The sequence below is a fragment of the Nicotiana tomentosiformis genome, chromosome 10, assembly GCF_000390325.3.
Source record: "Nicotiana tomentosiformis chromosome 10, ASM39032v3, whole genome shotgun sequence".
NCBI lineage: Eukaryota > Viridiplantae > Streptophyta > Magnoliopsida > Solanales > Solanaceae > Nicotiana > Nicotiana tomentosiformis.
In genome coordinates this window covers 79022282-79044355 of record NC_090821.1, presented here as the reverse complement: position 1 = coordinate 79044355, position 22074 = coordinate 79022282, and the positions used below count along the sequence as shown (strand labels likewise).

At 41.2% G+C, this 22074-nt stretch overlaps 1 protein-coding gene across 5 annotated transcripts in view; it reads left to right on the top strand.

Annotated features, from left to right (window-relative positions):
* The first annotated feature begins 11822 nt into the window (after nucleotides 1–11822).
* LOC104092979 (ATP-dependent DNA helicase homolog RECG, chloroplastic) overlaps nucleotides 11823–22074 on the top strand; it is a 42455-nt gene continuing 32203 nt past the window's right edge. Inside the window, exons 1-7 of one of the 5 annotated variants that reach the window (XM_070187634.1) lie at nucleotides 11823–11922; nucleotides 12007–12180; nucleotides 13111–13193; nucleotides 13280–13415; nucleotides 14722–15249; nucleotides 15329–15441; nucleotides 17072–17327. In XM_070187634.1, the coding sequence (XP_070043735.1) occupies nucleotides 12139–12180; nucleotides 13111–13193; nucleotides 13280–13415; nucleotides 14722–15249; nucleotides 15329–15441; nucleotides 17072–17327 (1158 nt within the window). In that variant the 5' untranslated portion in view covers nucleotides 11823–11922; nucleotides 12007–12138. The other 4 variants (XM_070187635.1, XM_070187633.1, XM_070187636.1 and 1 more) reach the window with 4 other exon arrangements.

Here is a 22074-nt window from a genome sequence, read left to right as displayed (position 1 = left end):
ATTTGTAGTTCGGGGGACACAAAAAGAAATTCTGTTTGTACTATAAAATTATTTTAATACTCTAGCAAAAAATATATAGTCCATCGCCATGTTGACAATTTATCGTCATTCCAAAATTATTTGCAAAACCAATAGCAATTATGCATTTAGAAAGTAGAATATTTAATTTCTTAATAAGATCAACATTACAGCTTTTAAGAACGGTTGGAAAAAAATATAAATGTATCCACAACCATTTAATAGTTTTTCCTTTTAATTTTCTGCTCCCATTTTAATCAAAAATATCTGTTACCAATTTAACATTAACAAACTAATTCTTCAAAAGTTAAAAGAAAAGTAAAAGAAAAGCGAAAATGATAAATAAAATGTAATGGCGTTTGGAGAGAAAAATGTTGGGATGGGCTTTTATGGTTATGTCATATGTGAGTGGACTTGAGCCCATTGCATTTAGGGTGTGTTTGGTATGAAATATTTTCCCATTTTTTACTATTTTGTTGCAAAAAATAGTTTGAAAAAATATTTTTCTAGATATCATATTTTACTGAAATTGGAGGAAAATGACTTCCCTGGAAAAAGTTAGGAAAACATTTTCTAAAAACTCCACCTACTTTCACATCTAACCCCAACCCCCTCCAACTTCAATTTTCTGTTTTTTTCGTTTTTCTTATCTAGAAATTTACTTAGTTACCACTCACCCCCTGCAAAAATATTTTTTTAAAATTTTTTTTTTATATTTTCAATTTTCTGTTTTTTCGTTTTTCTAAACCACCCCCTGTATAAGATAAAATATGATATGACATGTGGCTGACTAAAAGGAGGACACATGTAATCCAAGATGGGATGGTTGAGGACCGAACGCAGCCACTACACTTGTCACCGGAACGGATAACTTTCATAAAAGTATATTAAAAGCTTTGGGACCGGTAGCATTTACTAAGGAATATTCCACAACATTAAGAGCGACAGTCCGTTACAGAGAATTTGGCATCTATACTCAATGTTACATCTCAATCAATGACCCTCATAATTGCCATTAAAGGGGGCATGATCCTAGGGCCTTTTATTCTAGGCGTAACTATAAATAGTGAGCTCAGTTACCACTGTAAAATGATACGAATTTTCTGGCAAGAACATATATTATGTTCTATACAAAGTTTTGTACAATTTTACTTTCTTGCTTTTAGATCTCATCATTGCTGTATTCGGGAACCATATTCACGGAATCGTCGTCTTTGTTGTTTCATCTACTTTCTAAGGCTAAGTATTGTGTATTTCTTTAATTATTATATTATTTCATGATCAAATTAGTTCACTTGTCTAGAAACCACATATAAATTTAACTGTATTATTTTACGGGTAAATAATTTGGCGTTCACCGCGGGGCCTAGACAGTCGTGCAATTTAATTGATCCTTGCCTTTTTACTAACGTGTTTTGACTATTTTTATCTTAGAAAAAATCGCAAAAAATGGCAGACAACATGGTTAACGATGCACACAACCCTAAAATTCGAGGGGATCAACCTCATTTCGAGGACCAATCAGTGACACCCGCAATGAGGGGAACTCTCGATGATGCTGACGAGGAGTAAGTAGAGGATGCTGTGAGGATTCTGCAAGAGCAATAAGCAATCATTCTAGGTCATCTCACTCGGCAGGATCATGTTATGACGGAACTGAAGCAGGCGCTATCAGGTGCTTTGAATAATGCGAGCAGGCGTGAACCGATTCCTCCCGTTGTTCCTGCAGACCAAACAACATAGAGAATCGATAACAACACTCCCATGAGTGAAGTTGGCTTCGATGTGCCTGGGGGGAGCAGATCAAGTCTTAATAACGAGAACGATTCATTTAAAGATGAGCTTTTATGGTTCATGAGGGAAGTGAACGCCCGCATGGATCAAATTCCGGGTGCACCACTAGTATTGAAAGGCCGGAACTCGAAGAAGTATGTTCAATTACCGTACAAGCCAAGTGTAGCACTAGTACTGATCCCGAAGCGTTTCAAAATGCCTGAAGTTCCAAAGTATGATGGAACTTCAGACCCATAGGAACATATTACCACTTACACAATGGTGGTGAAAGGAAACGATCTAGCTCCTCGCGAAATTGAATTTGTTTTGCTAAAGAAATTCAGTGAAACCCTCACGAGGGGAGCCCTAACATGGTATTCATTATTGCCCGAGCATTCCATAGATTCCTTTGAGATACTTGCGGATTCTTTCATTAAATCTCATGTCGGGGCTAGAAAGGTACAAGCCTGGAAGGCCGGCATATTCAGAATCACACAAGGAGAATCGTAATTGTTACGAGAGTTTGTCAACCGTCCAAAAAGAAAGAATGTTGCTCTCGGGCGTCCCGGATGAATGGGGAGCTGAATCATTCAACAAAGGATTGAATCCGAGAAGTTCATACATTTTTCGGAAGCTGAAGGAGAGCATGCTTGAGTTTCAAGAAACAACTTGGGCAGATATTCACAACCGATACGAGTCAAAGATAAGGATCGAAGATGACCAGGTCGGTTTTACATCATCAGCCAAAGGATGGGAGAAGAACAAAGAAAAATGAAAGGATGAATACGACGCAGATAGGCGGACTACGAGGGGTCAGTTTTTGCCCTACGAGCATACCGAAGGCCGTGGCAAAAATTTTCGAGCAACAAATAAGTTCACCGTTGATGGGGGGACTACCGTGGTCGAAATAATAGATCATTTCAAGATAAACAAACGTCGGGGTCTCGAGATCTTTCTTACCCCGGTTATCAGAATATAACTTCAATGTTAGTGTATTGGAACAGGTGTCAGCCATGAGGAATATTAAAGAAGCACGATTCCCAAGACCTATGAGATCTGATTCCAGCCAGAGGGATCCCAATTTATGGTGCAAATACCACGGGACGAACGGTCACCGGACAGGGGACTGCCGACATCTTCGGGATGAGGTGGCAATGCTATTAAAGAATGGTCATCTCCGAGAATTCTTGAGTGATCGATCTAAGAACAATTACGGTCGCAACAACGCAGAATCTTTGAAAGTAGGAGAATAAACTCTACGCCAGATGATCAACATAATATTTGGGGGGAATGAAATTAATGGGGTCACCTTTTCGGTGGCAAAGAAGACTAAAATGTCGATAATTCACAGCAAAAAACTCTGGGAGGATGATATCACTTTCACGGAGGAGGACGCAGACGGATTACTGTTACCACACAATGACGCACTGGTAATCTCTTTAAATGTGTTAGATTTTAAAATTAAGCATGTTATAGTGGATCCAGGAAGTTCGACTAATATCATACAATAGAGGGTATTGGAACAAGCTAAACTCACCAAAAGCATTATTCCGGCAACAAAACTCCTCGCAGGATTCAACCTTGCGAGTGTGACGACCCGGGGAGAGATCCTGCTGCCCACGAACGTTGAAGAAGTAATGAAAACAACTCTTTTCGAAGTAGTGAATGGTGATATGGGATACAACATTATCTTGGGGAGGCCATGGCTACACAAGATGAAAGCCATACCTTCGACGTATCACTAATTACTGAAGTATAAAATGCCGAAAGGAATCAAGCAGATAAGAGGTGACCAACCGGCAACAAGGGAGATGAACACAATCTTAGTTTCCAGTAGCAAAGGAAAGGAGCGCACGGCAAAGCAATTACAGGAACTGATGCCTACTCCCGAGTTAGAAGAGGTTATCCCAGAGACAAAATCGTCAGAACAATATCAGGTGCCGAGATATTTCCAAGTACCGGAAGAAACGGACGTAACGAAATCCACGACAGAGGAACTAGAACAAGTATCATTATTTGAAGAATTCTTAGAAAGAAATTTTCGCTTGGGAATAGGACTGCACCCCGAGCTCAAGTCTGTTTTTATTGAATTCCTTAAAATTAACGTTGATTATTTTGCATGGTTGCACGAGGATATGACAGGTATCCAGATGGAAATAGCCGTACACAAGTTGAGTTTGGATCCCAACGTACCACCGATACGATAGAAGAAGCACCCTATTATCAAGGCCAGGAATAAATTCGTCAAATAAAAGGTAACTCGTTTTCTTAAAATTGGTTTGGTTAGAGAGGTAAGATATCCAGACTGGCTAGCCAATGTAATATTAGTTCCTAAGAAGAACAATAAATTTCCGATGTGTGTAGACTATAAAGATCTTAATAAGGCATGCCCGAAAGATTCGTTTTCGCTACCAAATATCGATCAAATGATCGATGCCACGTCCGGGCACGAGTTAATGAGTTTCCTTGATGCTTATTCCTGTTACAACCAAATTAATATAAACACGAGAGATCAGGACAAGACTTCATTTATAATAAATTTCAGTAAATATTATTACAATGTAATGCCTTTCGGATTAAAAAATGTCGGAGCCACTTATCAACGGCTCGTAAATAAAATATTTGAAAAGCAAATAGGAAAAACCATGAAAGTTTATATAAACGATATGCTCATTAAATCTCTGAATGCAGGTGACCACCTTAAGCATTTGCAAGAATTATTCGATATCCTAAGGAAGCATAACATGAAACTCAACCCCGAAAAGTGCGCATTCAGGGTCAACTCCGATAAGTTCCTAGGGTTTCTGGTCTCACAAAGGGGAATTGAGGTAAACCCCAACAAAATCAAGGCCATATACGATATCCATGATCAATTATCAAACGTGAAGGAAGTCCAAAGACTCACAAGAAGGTTAGCAGCCTTGAGCAAGTTCATTTCCCTGTCATCGGAAAAGTGTCATCGCTTCTTTACATTGCTAAAAAAGAAGAACAATTTCGAATGGACGTCGGAGTGCCAGTCGGTTTTGAGGGACCTGAAGAAGTACTTATCAAGCCCTCCATTGCTCTTGAAACCAAAAGAAGGCAAAACATTGTTGATCTACCTCGCGGCTTAAGAAGTTGCGGGAAGTGCGGTTTTAGTCTGAGAGGACGAATGTATGCAGTTTCCTATTTACTATGTTAGCAAAATTTTAACGGGAGCAAAAATCGCTACCCATATTTGGAAAAACTGGCATTAGCTCTCGTAGTCGCCGCTCGAAAGCTGATGCCTTATTTCCAATGCCACCCAATATCTATGGTGACTACCTTTCCTTTGCAGAACATCTTTTATAAACTCGAACTCTTGGGCAGATCGGCCAAATGGGATGTCGAAATGAGTGAATTCGACATAGAATATAAACCGTGGATTGCAATTAAGTCACAAGTCTTGGCTGACTTGGTGGCCAATTTTAGTCCAGGACTGCTACCTTTGGCAACCAAGGAGGCAATCATGGTGTCAGAATCGACATTAGGGGTTTGGACCTTATTTACGGATGGAGCCTCGAATATAAAAGGGTCCGGGCTCTGAATAGTTTTAATTATGCCTTCGGGGAAAACGTTAAGGCAACCTATCAAAACAATTCCTTTAACTAACGATGAAGCAGAATATGAAGCTTTGATTGCAGGGCTCTAATTGGACCGGGGATTTGATTCTGAGGTTATCAAAATCAAATATGACTTGCAACTGGTGGTAAATCAGGTTTACGGGATCTTTGATACCAAAGAAGAACGTATGCAGCAATACGTGATAAAGGTCCAGGCTCTTTTGGGACAATTCCGTGAGTGGTCAATCACTCATATCTCGATAGAGGATAACGCAGAAGCGGGTGCATTAGCAAACTTAGGTTCAACAATAAAAATAAAGGATCAGAGTCTGGAATGGTGGTACAACTAATGAGTTCAGTCCTTGATACAAATGGTTACTATGAAGTAAATTCGGCTAGTCTGGTCTGGGACTAGACAAACGAAATAATCAACTACCTCGAGCACGGAAAGTTTCCCGACGATCCCAAAGCATCACGAGCGTTAAAGCTGCACGTTATAGCTTTAGGGAAGGCCAATTGTATAGAAAATCTTTCCAAGGCCCGCTGGCCCGATGTTTAGGAGCATCAGAAACTGACTATGTCATGAGAGAAATCCACGAAGGGATATGCGGCAATCACTCAGGCGCAGAGTCTTTGGTGCTGAAATTGATACGAGCAGGATATTACTGGCCCCGCATGGAATAAGACGCCAAAGATTTCGTACGAAAATATAATAAGTGCCAACGCTACGCATCACTTGTACATCGATCGGTAGAACCCTTACATTCGGTTTTGTCCCCATGGCCATTCATGAAATGGGGGATGGACATCGTCGTACTGCTGCCATCGGCTCCCGGAAAGTAAGGTTTCTTTTAATTTTGACTGATTATTTTTCTAAATGGGTGGAAGCAGGTTCTTATCAGAAGATCGGAGAATACGAAGTGGTCGATTTCCTGTGGGAAAATATAATTTACAGGATCGGAATACCAAAAGAGATAGCATGCAATAATGGGCCACAGTTTATCGGTGCAAAAGTTACAAAGTTTCTCGAAGACTTGAAAATAAAGAGAATCATATCTCCGCCTTATCATCGGAGCGCAAAAGGTCAAGTGGAGTCAAAAAACAAAGTAATCATTCAAAACCTCAAGAAAATGCTAGAAGCAGCAAAAGGCAAATGGCCCGAAGAGTTGCCCGGAGTTCTATGGGCCTACCGAACAACGGCCAAATCAAGTACAGGAGAAACTCATTTTTTTCCTCGTATACGGTGTTGAAGCATTGGGCGAACCCACTTTGAGATATTCTCAGAAAAATGGAGAATCGAATAACGAAGCAATGCTAGTCAACTTGGAACTTCAAGGATACAAGACTTCCAGTATTCCAATTTGCATTTTTCGCATTCAAACACTGGGGGTATGATATGAGGATACGGAAACAATGGCTGCTACGTCAACCAGGAATGAAAATCTGGAAACAAAATGCATCATTGGGACTGGGGACTATGCAGCCAACCCCGTAAAAACAAGTTGTACAAAATAGCCACAAGTAATGGCGATTTCTTTTCTGTATAGCAAAATGCTTATGTAATTCCTGAAAATAGAAGGAATAAAATGAAATCATTTTGCTTTTATCTTGTTTCTAGTCTGAGCGATAAGCTGATTTTATCGTTTGAAAGTTAAACAAGTACTTCAAATGTTAGTACCGTAATGAACAAGAGATGTCCTCTTCAAGAGCACCGTAAACATAAGAGGGTCCTCTCTTATAAAAATCCTCACGTTAAAGGGTTGGTTCCGGAAGAATCAATGCCCGAAATCCAAAATGTCATCGGGAAAAATACACCCAAAGTCACATATGAAAAGGACACAAAAAGTAGACTTGCGCAAATATTCATAGAAACCCTCATGTAAAAGGGAAACTTGCGCAAAGATTCATGAAAACCATCACGTAAAAGGGATAATACTCAGAACCGAAATGCTTCGAAGAAAAGGCATCCGAGATTACACATAGTAAAGCGCAAATTGAACAACATGCGTGGAATACTTGAGCAAATGTAAAAGTTAAAAGCTTGCATGGATACTCAAATGAAAGTAAGACTCAAATGATATTTGAACAAAAAGTATGTCTTTATCCATAAGAACGGGCCAAAACGTTATAAGTACAAAATGAGAAAATAAAGGAAAAGCTAAACTGCAACGTCTCCAGGACCATGAGGAAGAGAAGTATCCGCATTGCCGGAAAGAGTAATTGGTTCCGCCGATGGCTCAGCGCTTTCCCTAGTTTGGCCTTCGGACTCATCGCCTTTCGATCCTTCTTCAGTTTTCGAAAACTCGGAATCATAATCGTAAGAACCTGGAGCATCAGACTGTGCCGGGAGTCCATTTTTTGTAGCCAACTCAAGCTCTCGGGCCTTAGCAATCTCGGCATCAACATCAATGATACTAGCTTTGTCTTCTTCCAAGGTTTTTCTCCTCATGCTATACATGGAATAAGTTTTTTCAACAATAAGGGAAGCCGCTCGGTGCTTAAGTTCTTATTTTAGTTGAGTGACCTTGGCGGAAAGGTTTTCCCGGGTGAATCTAGCAGATTAGAGGCTGATATCGAGCTCACATACAGTTGAACTAAAGAGCCTATTATGCTCGATAGTTTTCCTGTACTTCTCTTCCAGCTGAGCATGTTTTGCCTCCATGGGCAACAAGCTCTTCACTTTTGGAGTTCAAGGCTGATTCCAAGTTAATCACTCGTTTAGCAGAGGCAACCTCGCGGTCGGTTGCAGCAAGAACGACGCTCTGGACTTCTGCCCATTTGGCTTTGGCCTCATCAAATCTAACCCTCAACGGTCCAATTTCTTGGCTGAGGGTTATCACTTCTTACTCGCTTTGCTGCAAACGAGCCTCCAAAACAATGGCATCATCAACTCTAGTTTCCAGTTTCATGAGGTGGAGAACAATCTGGTCCCGTTCCGCCAAAAGCTGACCCCATTCAGAGGTAACTTCTTCCTTCTCACGAATCAACCTTTGAAGGCCCTCAGAAGCAAGAAAGTTGGCCTATAAAATAAGAAGAGGTAAAATTTAGAATAGATTCGTTCAAAGTAAAAGAAATAACATTGGAAGGAAGGAACGTACGACTGCGGCATTGTGCATGGCATTATTCAACAAGCACTCCTCTGAGAGTGCCTGAATCTTTTCCCATTCCTTTTCTGAAGCCAAAGGCTTTAGATAATTAGCAAGCTCCACCGGCCGAGACAACAAGTTGTACCCGGTAAAGACTAAAAGAGTAACGTTCCTCTTCTTTTGTAGATCTTCAGAAGGGGCGGCATAATTTTGCCCCAAATTCCCATGAACTGAGGACTATGGAAGATGAAAACCTTCTTTACGGTCAGGTGCGGCCGATGGATGTGATATAGCAACTGCTGGTGGAAGAGTGGATGAAGATGAAAATGATGTAGCAATTGCTGGTGTTGGTGAATGTGGAGATGGAGTTGAAGAGTGAGAAGCAGCTGCATCTAATGCAGTGTTGGTTGTTTGATGCTCGCCAACCAAAGACGACAGGGACCAGATACTCAACCTCGCAGCACCGGTTACAGTAATTGGGGTCCGGAAGCGGGAGTTGGCATATTCTACTAAATCAGATTCTCTCCAAAGTGCTGAGACGTTGTCTTCAGTTGGTGCAACTATCTCAACAGGTTGAGCATCTTGTTGAGATGATGAAGATCATTGCCTTATGTGTAAAGAAGCTCCTTCATCAACAACTTCTTCATCATCATCAATCATCACGGTGTCTACGACCGGCCCAGAAGGAGGACCAGTCATCATCGCCATCGGAGACGATTCGGAGACATCCGTCATTGCCCTTTTGTTCTTTTCCCCAGCCACGGATGAGCATTTTCTCTTTGTTTGTTTATCCTCCGGCCGGGGACTCCGTAAAGAAATATTTGCACCCAAAACAGGCCCGGAGATACATGTTCGAGTAAGTGCTTGCTGAAGCAGCCTCACTGCATTAGCAGGATCAGCCAGGACGTCCATCTCGGGGACAACAACAGAGCCCGCAGGTAGACCTAATTTCATGAACAAAGCCAGAAGGGTTCAACCAAGTTCTTCATATACAAAAATGGAAGCAAGGTAAATTAGAGTTACTATGATTTTTGGCCTTCCACCCGTACTTAAGGGCTTGTTCTTTTCGCAAATGAGTTTCGGGCATTGTAACGTCCAAAATCTTCTGAACCTATTGGTTCAAACCTTCCACCACAGGTGGGAGCCATCGAGTTGCTGAAGCATGCGGAGGGTGAAAATATGATACAACCATAAAAGAATATCTAGTAATAGGAATATTATACAAAGAATTTACGACTGCGGTTCCAAGCAACCAGAAAGGATGAAACCATTATCAGAATGATGTCGTTGGTGGCAATTGCAACGAACCGCTCCATCCACCCACGATCGTTGTCATCATCCATGCTAGACAACAAAGCATGGTGGCTACGCTTGCAAAGGTTTATCATCCCCCCGCGGAAGATTTTGGGGGAATAGAGATTCATCACATGAGCTAAGGTTAGATCCTCTCCAGTTTCTTTGCACAAGCGTCATAGGCAGGTGATCGTCCTCCACACTAAAGGACTTTCATGTGCCAAACTCACCTGGTAGCGAAGGCAAAACTCCGCAATCACAGAATCAAGCTCTCCGCTCAAAGAAAATGCACCCAAAGTAAAGGGATACATGAAAAAGTATGTAAAACCTTCCTTGTGAAGGGTCACTCGCTCCGATAGATCAAGAGCAATGATTTCCAACTCATTGCATCGGTAGTCCTCCTTTACAGCAGGGATACTGGAAGGACGAATGGAAGAATGGTACCTACTAATAGCCAATGTACGAGGGTTAGCAGTAAGGATTTTCTCTTCAAAATCCTTCGAAGTACTAAGCCTCATTGGGATGATGGAATCCATTGTTGGAGAAATGGAGTCCTCGGTTTTGTTCTTATTCTTTGAAGAACCACCACGTTTGGAAGAAAAAGCCATTGGAAAAAAAGAAGGCAAAGAGTTTGTGTTTGAAGAAAAATATGAAAAGGATGAAAACAAGGATGCAAATCAGAAACTCAAGCAATTGTGAAGCGTAAATGAAAAGAAAGTTGCGTATACGTAAAATTCTGGCGGCTAAATTCATGGCCATGATTATCTCGATAATCAGCAAAAGCTGTGCTGAATCATGGGATGACGCGTGTTCGGAGCATTAAATGCGGAGAGACGTGCGTCTAATCAATTGTCAGAGACATTCAAAGGGAGTTATAGTAATTCCCGCCAAAAAGGTGTTTCTACCAACTTCCCGGTAACACAAAGGTATGTCACCGGAAAGCAGGGGGACTATCTGTATATGGTAAAATATGATATGACACGTGGCTGACTAAAAAAGGAGGACACGTGGAATACAAGATGGGATGGTTGAGGACCGAACGCAGCCACTACGCTTGTCACATGAACGGATAACGTTCATAAAAGTGTATTAAAAGCTTTGCGCCCGGTAGCATTTACTAAGGAATATTCTACAACATTAAAAGCGACGGTCCGTTATAGATAATTTGGCATTTATACTCAACGTTACATCTCAATCAATGACCCTCATAATTGACATTAAAGGAGGGCATGATCCTAGGACCTTTTCCCTAGGCATAACTATAAATAGTGAGCTCAGTTACCATTGTAAAGGACATGAATTTTCCGGCAAGAGCATATACTATATTCTATACAAAGCTTTGTACAATTTTACTTTCTTGCTTTTAGATCTCATCATTGCTGTGTTCGGGAACTGTATTCACGAAATCGTCGTCTTTGTTGTTTCATCTACTTTTAAGACTAAATATTGTGTATTTTTTCAATTATTATATTATTTCAGGATCAAATTAGTTCACTTGTCTAGAAATCACATATAAATTCAACTGTACCATTTTACGGGTAAAGCCTCCCACACCCGCAATTTTTTTTTTGATTTTTTTTTTTTTTGTATTTTCAATTTTTTGTTTTCTGCTTTTTCGTTTTTATGCACCACCCACCCTCCCCCTCCCCCTCTTCGCGCATTTTTTTTATTTATATTTTCAGTTCTGGTTCTTTTATATTTCAGTTTACAGGTTCAAAATTTTACGAGTTCCAAAGTTATGAGTTCAGAGATTTATGTGTTTGGAAGTTTGCGTATTTAGAAATTATAGAGTTTACGGGTTCGAAAGTTTAGCAGTTCAGAAATTTATGATATTAATGGGTTCGGAAGGTTGTTGATTCGAAAGTTTATGGCTTCATGTTATTGTATCTAAATTATAATTTATGAATAATTTTGAGAAGTTATTTTTCTTAATTTACATACCAAACACCAAAAAATAATAAGATTAGTACTTGTTTTCCAAGAAAATTTTCCACGAAAATACTCTGTTATACCAAACACACCCTTAATCTTGGGTTTGTCCAAAGGCGAGCTTGTTCAGCCCATTTAGGAAACGCAGTACCTCGTATAAAAAAATACAAGGTGTTTCGGTCAGCAAAAATAAGTTCCGGTCAGCAAATGCGAAGTCGCGGTCACACATAAGTCGCAAAAGAGTATCCCTTTAACTATATCTCCTTTTTTGTGCTCGAGTCTCGCTCCTTTGTATGGTTTTACATATTTTTTTTGAATTCTCACAGTTTTGGGGAAAACAATTTCTCAAATTATACTCGCCTAGAGATTGCTCCGGCAGTTTAATCCTCGTGACAGTTTAATTTTGGAGAGAATTTTGATGTCTATACTATTCAGTCTTCCTTCATTTGTTAAAGCACATGGCAGTCTCAACCTTGGCTGTGCAATCACGTACTACTATGGTACGCTTCTTCCATTTCTATTCCTTTCATTTGTAGCCGTATGATTTTATTCTTTCATTTTGTCTATTGGGCATATCTGCTTAATTACACAGAAGATAGTAGAATTGGAAATTTCTTTTCTACTTTCTAGTAATTAGCAAAGCTGCTATCTTGAATTGGGATGTGCCCCGTTTTGTTAGTTGCTTTCCTGTAACTGTTAAAGGATAATTTGACAAGCATACGTAAACTTAATTGCTAAGAAGTAAGACTGTGCAAAGGGCAGCCCGGCGCACACTAAGCTCCACCTATGCGGGGAGGGGTGGGAGGACCGAGGAAGGGTCGGACCCCATTGGGTTTTATGTACGCAGCCTTACCTTGCATTTTTGCAAGAGGTTGTTTACACGGCTTTGACCTGACCCCCTGGTCCTGGGGTGGAGCCGCGAAGCTAGTGTGTAAGATACGCCTTCTGCCGAACCCAGTAACTTTCGTTCAAACTTTATATTTATCTGAAGAAATCTATTTAATATGTACACATTATTAATTTAGAACCCAACAACATAAAAGGGCTAGAACGTCGAACCCATAAGCTTCTAATCCTGGCTCTGCTTCTTGCCTGGTCACGCTTCGGCAACTTAATTACTAAGAAGCAAGACTGAGTGTCCTACCTAATTCAATGCCAGGTAACCAAGTTAGTGTTCTAGGGGGAGGGGGACATCTTAATGAATGAGTATGAAAACTGACCTGGTTGCTCATATAGAGATTTGAGAACTTTAGTAGTTTCCAGGAATGCTAAGTGAAGTGGTTATGCAGTAGCATAGCTCAAGACATAGGCTTCTTTCATTTAATTTTTTTGCTGTTCTTCCAAGTTTCCTTATGTGGAACATGTCAATAGTACAAGCTTTTTTGGTCACCTGCTCCACTCCTTGTGATATGTGGCTTTACCTTTTCCAGTGTTCAAGTGAGAAGTGCTTGAGAAGTGCATTAATATTTGAAGCTCAGAGAGGATATAGGAACTTTGTGAGTAAAGATATGAGGTACTCACATTGGTAGTTTTATCGTTACATAAATTCTTCCGATTTGTGACTTGAATACTATATTTAACCCCTCTACTGTCATGCAGGTTGAACAATTTTCTTTCTTCCAAGATGTCAACTGTATTTTCTAGGTCGAAGCATAAGCTTGCAGAAAAGCTGTTGAAGGAAGTAGACGTTCATGGCCGTGCTAGTGTCAGCGATAGGTCTAAGTTGCTAAATAAGGTCAAACTCAGCTAGCATCACCAACATGTATCTTGTTGCTTCAGAGAATCTGTCTAAATTCTTGATGAATGGGAAATATGTATTGTGTTTTTTCTTAGTTACTCCCCCGGCCTCCTCCTCAAGATGGTTTCTTATCCTTCTCTCTGCTTTTCTTTTTGTTGATTAATGTTTGTGCTATCTGGCAAATGATTGAATGTGGCTCAAGCTTGCAGTAAAGAGGAAACAATTAAGACTTTATTAAAAGAAAACAATCAGTAAAATGAGAAACAAGTGTAGAAGAACTTGAAATATCAAGTCTCATGTTTGATAATCTGTCATCATAATGTATCTTAAGACTTGAACCAAGCATAGTGTTGGTTTATACATAAAACTTATACCTTTAACGATAAAATATGCCTTCAATGATGAAGTACGATATGATATGATTTTGGGTAAAGATGAGCATATTGTTTCTTTCACTGTTACACGAGGGATAAACTTGCTCCAAATTTGAATAAACAATGATACAGATATGTACATATACCGGAGGAGCTCGAAAATGGTAGCTCAAGTACACATGTCAAGCATATCATTTATAGGTGCCCATAAGACAACAGATACCTTTTCTGTTAATTTGGCATTACTAAGAAATGAGCTTGTGTGGTACCTACAATCTTTTGCTCTATTCGATTGTCCTTTATCCATTTAAGTTAATTATACTAGACGATGAGATGTTCTATAAGTGTGATCTTTGATGGATTATAGATGCGTTTATGTTGGAGTCGTTTTTCCTTTTGATATGTCTTAGAATCTTGGGTGATCTGGGTAAAAGTGTAGGGTGAATGTCTGCAAATGCGTTTTCTCTTCTTAATGATTCAATATGCATGGTGTAATGCAGATATTATCAGTTTGTTTCGGTATATGGGGAAGGTGCCTAAATCGTAGTCAATTAGTATCATCAATGGATTGCACCTTTGTATCCGTACTTAGAGGATTTGTCAAAATTTTTCTATATTTACTCTGGCCATCAACATGCCGCAACCCTTCTTTCTTCAGAAGGTTCCTCAACTGATTGCATGCGTTTCTTCTATTTGCTTATCTCATGCTTGAGCTACCTCAATGTTGTTTAACCCAATTGAATGAACTATTTTGGTTCCTTGTTTATACTTTATTTTCTTTCCTTTGGGAGGTTGTGGTGGTTTTCTTGAATAGCAATGTAGACGAGAAGATGTTCTCCAACTTGTTAAATTTTCTAATTGTTTCTTGTGCATCTTCCTTTCCCAGAAAGTTCCCCTCAACGAGTGATAGTTATTTGAATTTCTCCTAGGTTTCTATGGTGATGGGTTATGATGGTTTGGATGACCTAATTGATGATAAAGGAGCTGAAAACCAATCTGATCTTCATCCTGATGGAGGAGCAGATGATTTTGATATCTCCTTAATGTGTAAACAGTTCTCGTCAATCACTTTAGGTTCTTCTCCACCTATAGAATTATACGATGGGGCACCATCCAACCATGGAGACAGTGGGCTTTGGGCCACTAAAATTTGTAAAGAGTTTCTCTCTAGCTCTGCGGGTAAACAATTGGTCAGTCCTGATTCCCTGTTTGAAACATGGCAGATTTTGTATTCGGGGGCTGCTGATATGGTTTCCAGCACTTATATTCCTGATACTTTTGAGACAGAAACAAGACAAGACTTGCAGTTCAATGTGGATAAACCTTCTACCCTGCCTCAGCATAGGGTCAAACAGAATGATGGATTGGTTGAAGTAATGCTCGATCAATCTATTAGCTTTATTCCTGGGCTCAGCAAACGGCATTCTCGTCAGCTGGAAAACTGTGGCTTTCACACAGTGAGACTTGGAACTATTTAGACTACTATCATTTTGCTCGCAAACTCACAACTCTAATGATCATCTGGTATATGTGTAGTTGCGCAAATTGCTGCAGCATTTTCCTCGGACATATGCTGATCTACAAAATGCACAGATTGGAATTGAGGATGGGCAATACTTGATTTTTGTTGGAAAAATCTTATCCTCGAGGTGAATTACCTTTTCAGAAGTTCTTACCTTAGCGTTTATGATTTGCACGAGGACTCATGCTTCGTTATTGATTCTAATAAGTTATGAATGTAAGATTATTTCAATTTCTCTTTGGAATGTGGAATAGTTAGCACCATTATTTTGGATTGAGAAATCCGTTTTTCAGCTTTGAAACTTGGGTATAATGAGCCCGCTACTCTTCTCCACTTAAATACCGGATCTGGTTCACAGTTTGGACTTGTAGCATGCGCCTACCACATATTCCCTACTATACTCCCTTTGCTGTTGAACTAAAGCCCTGGAGGCTGGTTAGCACTATCCTAAAGCCATTGAGGCCGGTTAGCTCTATCATTTATATGCCATGATCATGGATCTCCAATGAATATCCGGCACTCATTCAACTTTTTGCTAATTTATTTCATTAGATTTGGTAAGAAGAAACAGAGTGGATGAGTCTTTTGCTTACTCAGATAAAAAAAGAAAATAATAGTGGATATTCGAATATGATGTGGATTGTTTCCATTTTCCAGTATACCACGGATTGTTTTACGGCAAGTGGGTTCGTAACTAAGGCGACATTTCCTTTTTATTTATTTTGATGCTGGGAGTGCAAAAGTGGGAATTGCTAAACTTTCACTGTGCGAATGATGAGGCACTATGTTCTAGGTAGGTGGATATCAAGTTTGCCGTAGCTGAAAGAAATAAATCTAAGCATCCTACTGTAGATTAAACTTTTCTTTTGGGGAGGGTGGGTGGATGGGTTGGGACAATCTTCAGTCAATTTATCATAAGTGGTTTCCATCTAAGTTGCTCTGACATGGCAATTTAGGTGCCGCACCCGTGTCGACACGACACTAGTATGGGTGTGGGTATGGGATCCGTACCGGATCTGATCAAATAATTTTGGGTACTTTGATCACAACGGACGGAAATATTTGACACGAGATACAATTTGATTCCCAAAATCAGAACCAAAACTAGGATAAATTTGAAGAAAATAGCATACCTTATCTAAGAAATCAATCCTTTATTTATCTATAACTTGAGAATAAAAAGAAATCGACACTTTACAAGCTATACTTAAATATTCCACAAAATTTATCATAATTTAAAGATATTTTTATATTTTCTTTTGAATTATTTTTAGTCGGATCCCTGTACCCGTATCCGTACTAGGATCCGTATCCCCGAATCTTAGAATTTACATCTCGAAGGATCCGACCTCTAGATCCGCACCCGTGTCGGACACCCGCACCCGTGTCCGAGCAACTTAGGTTTCCATATATCATATGGCAGGATGTAACTTTTAGTTTTATTTTCTTCTTCTATTTTTCCTTTTCAAATTAAGTACAACCTATTTGCTGTTTCCAATAGGTTCTTATTGAATAAATATCAAGTTTGTCTGGAATTTGTTGTTCCTGTATTTTGACTGAAGTATAATTATATAGTACCTGATGAAACAGTGATATGATTTTAGCAAACAGCTCCTAATGTGTAAGTAGATTCTCTTTCTTTCATTGGTGTATATGCTTTCAAAACAGTGTTAAGTCATCTAATACTTCTTACGTCAAATATACAAAACAATTTTTGTTAAGTTGAATAAATTTTCTTTTCGTATTTTTCCATGCAGGGGAGTAAGAGCTAGTTATTCTTTGTCATTCCTTGAGGTGGTTGTCGCTTGTGATGTTGTAGATAGTGAGTCACCATCCACTTCTAGGGATGATGGTGCTGCTTTAGAGAGTGATAAAGCTGATAGTGGAAGGAAGAAAACAGTATTTTTACACTTGAAAAAGTTTTTCCGAGGCACTCGTTTCACATATCTACCTTTTCTCAAGAGCATAGAGGAGAAGCAAAAGGTGGGAGACATTGTATGTGTCAGTGGTAAGGTGAGTTGATCAATCTTTAATCCATCATTGGAATGTATCTCGGTGTTTTCTTCTAGCAATTTTAACTTTAATGCTAATGATAACAAATTTTTAGTACTCATTGTACAAGTGATCTCTTGAGCTAAACTGAAGCTGTTATGGTCTATTACGTGATCTGGAAACAATTGGTTACTTTTCTTAGTTAAATGTTTTTTCAGTTTCTAATATTTCCCAAACTTAATAATGTGTTTATTTTTTTTGATAAGGTAAATTGTATTAATCAAAAGGGAGGGAACTCCCGTGTACACAAAGTATACCAAAGACGTAGAGAATTTACATCAGAACATGATTCTCTACAAAAGACGCCCAATCTTCTATACAAGTAGGGGCTAAGTGAGTGCACCAAAAAGCAATCAAAGATAAAAGACTATTCTTAAGTTGTGAAAAAGGAGACTCAATCTCCTCAAAAGCTCTCCTATTTCTCTCCCCCCATACTACCCACATGAGAGCTAACGGAGAAAATTTCCACGCCTTTTGCTTTCTTCTTCTACGAAAACCGCCCCAGCTATATAACATTTCCTTTACCGTGCTTGGCATCACCCATTGAACACCAAAGAGATTCAGGATTGCCCTCCACAAGGCTGAGGACACAGGGCAATGCAACATAAGGTGATCAACTTCTTCTCCTGAGCTTTTACACATGTAGCACCAACTAACAAGTGTAATTCCCCTCTTTCGGAGATTTTCAGTAGTCAAGATCACTCCCCTTGCCGCTAGCCATGCAAAAAAGCACACCTTCGTGGGCGCCCTAGGAATCCAGATCGAGGAGTATGGAAAAGTGGTCTCCTCTCTCACCAACATGCTCTGGTAGAAAGACTTTACGGTGAACAAACCATCGCCACGCAAGCCCCATCTCCAAGAGTCGCAGGATGGCTGGAGCATGTCTTGCCCGTATAGCAGTGCCATCAAAGCTTGAAGCTCCGCAATTTCCCAATCTTGCATGTTCCTCCTGAATGAGAGGTCCCATACTACCTCCCCTTCATGCTCCTTGCGAATCTGTTGGACCATCAGTTCCTTCTGGTTTGATACTCTGAAGACGTGGGGGAAGGAGACCCTCAAAGGATCCTCTCCACACCACCTATGATTCCAAAAGCTGATTCTCCTTCCATCCCCCACCCTGTAAGTGATGTTGCCACTGAATGCTTCCCAATTCTTCATGATACTCCTCCACATGCCACACCCGAAAGGTGTTGTGATCGCCTTGGTCCTCCAACCCCCTCCCGTTGAATCATACTTTTCTGCTATGACCTCCTTCCATAGAGCATGCTCTTCTACCCCGAATCTCCACAGCCACTTTCCCATTAAAGCTCTGTTAAATACCCTTAGATCTTTCACTCCAAGTCCACCCCACTTTTTTGGGGAAGTGACTGTTTGCCAATTCACTAGATGAAACTTTCTAGTTCCATCCGCCGCATCCCATAGAAAGTTCCTTTGGAGTCGCTCCAGTTTTTCTGTGATGCTCACCGGTGCTTGCAACAGGGATAAGTAATAGGTTGGCATACTCGATAAAGTGCTTTTGATAAGCACTTCCTTACCTCCTTTTGACAAATACCGTTTCTGCCACCCTGCTAATCTTTTTTCAACCCGCTCGATCACTGGATTCCAAACCGTAGTATCCTTATATGAAGCTCCCAAAGGGAGGCCCAGGTAAGTAGTGGGAAGGGAGCCCACCTTGCATCTGAGAACACCAGACAAGGCATCAAAATTAGTAACCTCACCTACCGGGAAAATCTCACACTTGCCGATGTTGATTTTGAGTCCTGATACTAACTGGAACCACTGCAGGACCTGCTTCAGGTAGGTCAGCTGATCCATACCGGCATCACACAAAACCAATGTGTCATCCGCAAAAAGCAAGTGTGAGACTCTTCGGGCACTGAGCACCCCAATCGGAGCTGAGAATCCTCTCAAGAAGCCTCCGCCAGCCGCACGATCCATCATTTTGCTCAGAGCATCCATCACTAGAATGAATAACATGGGGGATAAGGGGTCACCTTGCCTGAGACCCCTGGAGCTGCCAAAGAAACCACACGGGCTACCATTTACCAGGACAGAGAATCTGACTGAGGAAATGCAAAACTTTATCCATCCCCTCCATCTTTCCCCAAACCCCATCCGCTTCATAATGAAGTCCAGGAATTCCCAATTGACATGGTCGAAAGCCTTCTCAAGATCTAACTTGCATAGTAAGCCGGGTTCTCTATTTTTCCTTCTGGAGTCTACAAGTTCATTTGCCACCAAGGCAGCATCCAGGATCTGCCTACCTTCCACAAACGCATTCTGGGAGGACGAAACAGTCGTGTCAAGAACCTTCTTGAGTCTGTTGGAAAGCACTTTAGAAATAATCTTGTAAATGCTCCCCACGAGACTAATAGGCCTGTAGTCTCTGATACAAGATGCACCTTCTTTCTTAGGCACAATAGTAATAAAGGAAGTATTGATACTTCTCTCGAAAACACCATTCGCATGGAAGTATTCAATGGCTTCCATCAACTCCCCCTTGATGGTGTCCCAAAAGAGCTGAAAGAAAGCCAAGGAGAAACCATTAGGCCCGGGGGCCTTATCACCAGCACAAGACGACACAGCCTCGTGCACCTCCTTCTCCTCGAAAGCCCTTTCTAGCCACTCGTTGTCTCCCTCCCCTATATGGTTGAACTCTATTCCCCCCAAAGTCGGCCTCCAACTAACTTCTTCTTTATATAAGTTCTCATAAAACCCCACTATCGCCTCTTTTACTTCCTCCTCTCCCTCAATCCTCACCCCATCCACAACTAAGGACTCTATGAAGTTTCTCCTTCGATTTGCGACCGCCACCCTATGAAAGAACTTGGAATTCGAATCCCCCTCCTTTAGCCAGAGCGCCCTCGATTTTTGCCGCCAACTAGTCTCCTGAGCTATTGCTAACTCGACTATTTCCCTCTTAACCTCCCCCAATCGCTCTTTCTCAGATTCGTCTAACTCCCCCGCTCCTTCCCCTCTTTCTAAATCCCCCAATTCATGCATAAGCTCCCTCATTTTAACCTCTACCCTCCCAAAAACCTTCTTATTCCACCTAATGATATCTCCCTTGAGCAATTTGAGTTTCTTCGAAAGACGGTGTGAAGGTGTCCCTGATACCCCATAGCTTGTCCACCATTCTTTCACCTTGTCGCTGAAACCAGGCACCTTCAACCACATATTTTCGAATCGGAAGGGAGCACGCACCCCTCTCCCTCTGCATCCATCTAACAAAATAGGCAAATGATCTGAAGTCAACCTAGGTAAAGGAATCTGCAGTGCATTCGACACCAGCTCATCCCATGAGGGAGATATCAGGAATCTATCAATTCTAGACCTTGAGTTGGAATCCTCCGTCCTGGCCCAAGTAAACCTTTCCCCTGACAGAGGAAGGTCAATGAGAAGGTGATCATTGATGAACTCAGAAAACTCCTCCATTGCCCTCGAAAACACACTACACCCTAATCTCTCCTCCGGGAATCTAATAGTGTTAAAGTCTCCCCCTAGAACCCATGGAATGTCCCATTCCCCCAAAATATTGGCCAGTTCCTCCCAGAAAGACACCTTGGACCCTTCCCCTACCGGCCCATACACTCCCCCAAATCCCCACTCCACCCCACTCACTCTATCTTTGACGCGAGCTGCCAAAAAGGAAGCTCCCTTCCTAATCTCCTTTACTTCCAAGCTTCTGTCATCCCACATAAGTAGGATGCCCCCCGCACTTCCCGCTGCTGGAACCCAGTCATATTTCACCCAACTACCTCCCCAGACACTTCTCACGATTGCATCCGACAAAACCTCCATTTTGGTCTCCTGAAAACAAACTAGGTTGGCACCCCACTCCCTAACTCCCACTTTGATGATGGCCCTTTTGTTTGGGTCATTCATCCCCCTCACATTCCATGAAAGGATCTTAACTTCCATAAGCGACAATAGCCCCCATTTCCCCACCTCCCCTAGCCGAGGTCCCTTTCTCTTTGTCACACACTCGCCCCCTTCTCTGATACACCACTACATCCCCTAGGTTATTTTTCTTAACAAATTTACCCAACTCCCTCCCTGCACCATCGTAAAGAGATTGTTGCTCAATCTCCCTCAACAGTTCTAACACCCTATCTTCCTTCCCTGCAACAGATACACCTAGAAACTTCCCAAAGTTTAAGAGTTTGTCCTCCATCCAAAAGGACATATCCCCTCCTCCGGTCCTTGACGAAATTGGACAGGCTTCTTCTGCATGTGCCCTTTCCTTGCTACTACCAGAGGAATACAAGACCATAGCATTGCTAGCACTAGGAGTTTTAACCTTCGAAAGGGTCTCACTATTTCCTGGGGGGTCAACAACCTCTGAAAATAACACCCCGCTGCTATAGGAATGTCCAGAACCATCAGTAGGGTAGCATGGCGGAGGATAGAATGGAACCCTTGGTGGCATATTAACTGAAGATACTGGTCCGACCCTAACATCAATTGGGACATGCTCACCAATCTCCCCAGAAAAAGAAGAAACTATGAGTGTGTCCTCTGCACAACTAAGCCCAGGAGCAATTGAGTGGTTGATGGGACCGGGCCCGACAGAGGTAGGGGGTCGTGGGTTAACATCACCATCCTTTGTCGGTTCTGCCCCTGCAGCGGCGGCCATCGTAGAGGGGCACATGTCACTAGGGCTCGGTGAATGAGTGTCACTGTGTGAAGCACCATGGCAAGAGGAAGG